Here is a 2,075-nt window from a genome sequence, read left to right as displayed (position 1 = left end):
GAAAAAAAGGATGAAAATGAAAGATTTCATTTAATTCACTCCAAAACCTTTCCTTTGTGCGCAACGAGCATAATAATAGTTTATGAGCTGAGACACTAAAAACAAATTGGGTTACTTTTCTTGCGAACTCTGTTCCCCACAGGTGCTTCTGTTAACAGGCCAAATCAATTATAAATGGACTGGAACATTTATAGAGCAAACAACTTCTATTATCCAGAGCATAAAAGACTTCGAGAGCCAAGTCAAAGAAATTTCCACCAGTTTCCTCATTTATTTCAGCACAGCATCCTACAGGTGGGCAGAGAAACCCAAGAACACCTGTAATTCATGGTAGAAGCTCCAACAGTGAAAGTAACTTTCAAATCAAAGTTCTTAATCTCTAAAACTTGAGGGTAGAAAAAAGAAAATTTAAGTCTCTAAAAAACAATCCACCTTTAGACACAATCCCAGATCGTGTAAAATGAGTGCTTTCAACATAAAAAACAAACAAACAAACCCCACCATCATTATTAATAAAGTAATAATCCTAAACCGGGCCCTCAGACCCGAAAAAAAGTCTATCTGACAATTCATAAGATGCTCTTTTTGATACTGTAACTACTTGAACTGAATCACACAAGCGATAAAATAAATAACATCCCAATAATTAGAATTAAAGACACTGACACTAACACCGAAAACCAGCATTACCTAATAATGTACTGACCCAGCTTTCAAAGACAATTCTTTTTTATTGCTCTGCTATGGGTCAGATAAATCGATCTCGCACAATATACACTTGACGGAGAGTTCACTGCTCTGCGTGCGCTGAATGAAACCCTCACTCAGGATCAAGTTTGTCTCTCCAAGTGCCCCACGGAAAAAAGAAGCTGGATTACTCATTAAGGCGGTAAATGAATACTAATAAGGAGGCATTCCTGAAGCAAAGCACTTGGGGGTCGGTGCCCTCTCCTGGGAGACGGTGGGCAGCAGGATCACGGCTCAGCGGATAGCACGGACACTAGGGGCAAGACGCCGCCGGCAAGGCTCCCAGCCGACCGTCCCAGCCCACAGGCGGAGGGCTGGGTGCCTGCCAACTCCAGCCACTGGACGCCCCCGCAGTGGTCCCAGCGCAAGAGTAGAGTTGGCGATCGCCGGCAGAGCCAGGCCTGACAGCCCGGGCAGGTGAGGAGCCTCTCCCACCGGAGCCGCCGCCGTGACCGGGGAGGAGGGAGAAGAGACCCCGGGCAAGAATCGGCAAGGCCCGGGTCCACGGGCGCGAACGAAGCATCCCAGCCCGCTTCCTCGGCGCCCCAGCCCGTCACCTCACCTCGGACGGCACAGGCAGGTTCTCCACCGCCGCCTTCAGCTCCAGCACAGAGTCCGTCTGCTTGTCGGTCAGCGGCGCCGTCGTGTCGAGTCTCCGGTCCCAGAGAGCCAGCTTCTCCCGAGCGTCCCGCTCTGCCGCCGCCTCCGGCGGCAACAAGAGCGCCGCCTCCGCCATCGCAGCCCTCAACAGCAGCGGGGTGGAGGGGACCCCGACAGGCAGGCCCGGGCCACTTCCGGGGGAGCCGGGGCTTCCAGCAAGGCACCGGCGGCGGGGCGGAGCGGATTACCCTGACTCCGGAAGTGCTTCCATAGTGTGTGGGGGCGGGACAGAAGCCAGCACAGACGTGGCTCTAAACAGGGTGCAAATATTTCCGGTTGGGAAGGCGTAGAGGGAGAAGAATATAGGCCCCGACGGAAATAGATGTGCCCCTACCGGAAGTCCCTTCCTCAACTTCAACAACTTTATTGTAATGTGTGTTCAGGTTATTGACAATTGAGCTACAGGACCCTGCCGGCAGAGGTCCTCCTGGGCCCAGGGATCCTACTTGCCTCAGCTCGCTAATGAGTCCTCTGGATTGACTGTGTGGTCTAGGATTTCCGTGTAGACATGTTGACAGTTTCCACCGCCTAGATCATGACCATAGTATAAAATTTTCTAACATCCAGTAATTCTGCTGTTCGAAAACCAACTTCTGAAAACACATAAAAATTGAAAGATTTCTGAATATCAAACGTCATTAATAGTATTAGATAACTGGAAGCAACCT

At 50.3% G+C, this 2,075-nt stretch overlaps 1 protein-coding gene across 2 annotated transcripts in view; it reads right to left on the bottom strand.

Annotated features, from left to right (window-relative positions):
- The window catches only part of COG3 (component of oligomeric golgi complex 3), a 63,734-nt gene extending 62,067 nt beyond the window's left edge, over window positions 1-1,667 (bottom strand). Inside the window, exon 1 of one of the 2 annotated variants that reach the window (XM_029936718.1) lies at window positions 1,310-1,667. In XM_029936718.1, the coding sequence (XP_029792578.1) occupies window positions 1,310-1,483 (174 nt within the window). In that variant the 5' untranslated portion in view covers window positions 1,484-1,667. The remainder of the gene's footprint in view (window positions 1-1,309) is intronic. The other variant, XM_029936717.1, reaches the window with a different exon arrangement.
- Between the last annotated feature and the right edge of the window lie 408 nt (window positions 1,668-2,075).

Source organism: Suricata suricatta, chromosome 4 (assembly GCF_006229205.1).
Source record: "Suricata suricatta isolate VVHF042 chromosome 4, meerkat_22Aug2017_6uvM2_HiC, whole genome shotgun sequence".
Classification (NCBI taxonomy): Eukaryota; Metazoa; Chordata; class Mammalia; order Carnivora; family Herpestidae; genus Suricata; species Suricata suricatta.
This window is presented reverse-complemented; position numbering and strand designations above follow the sequence as displayed.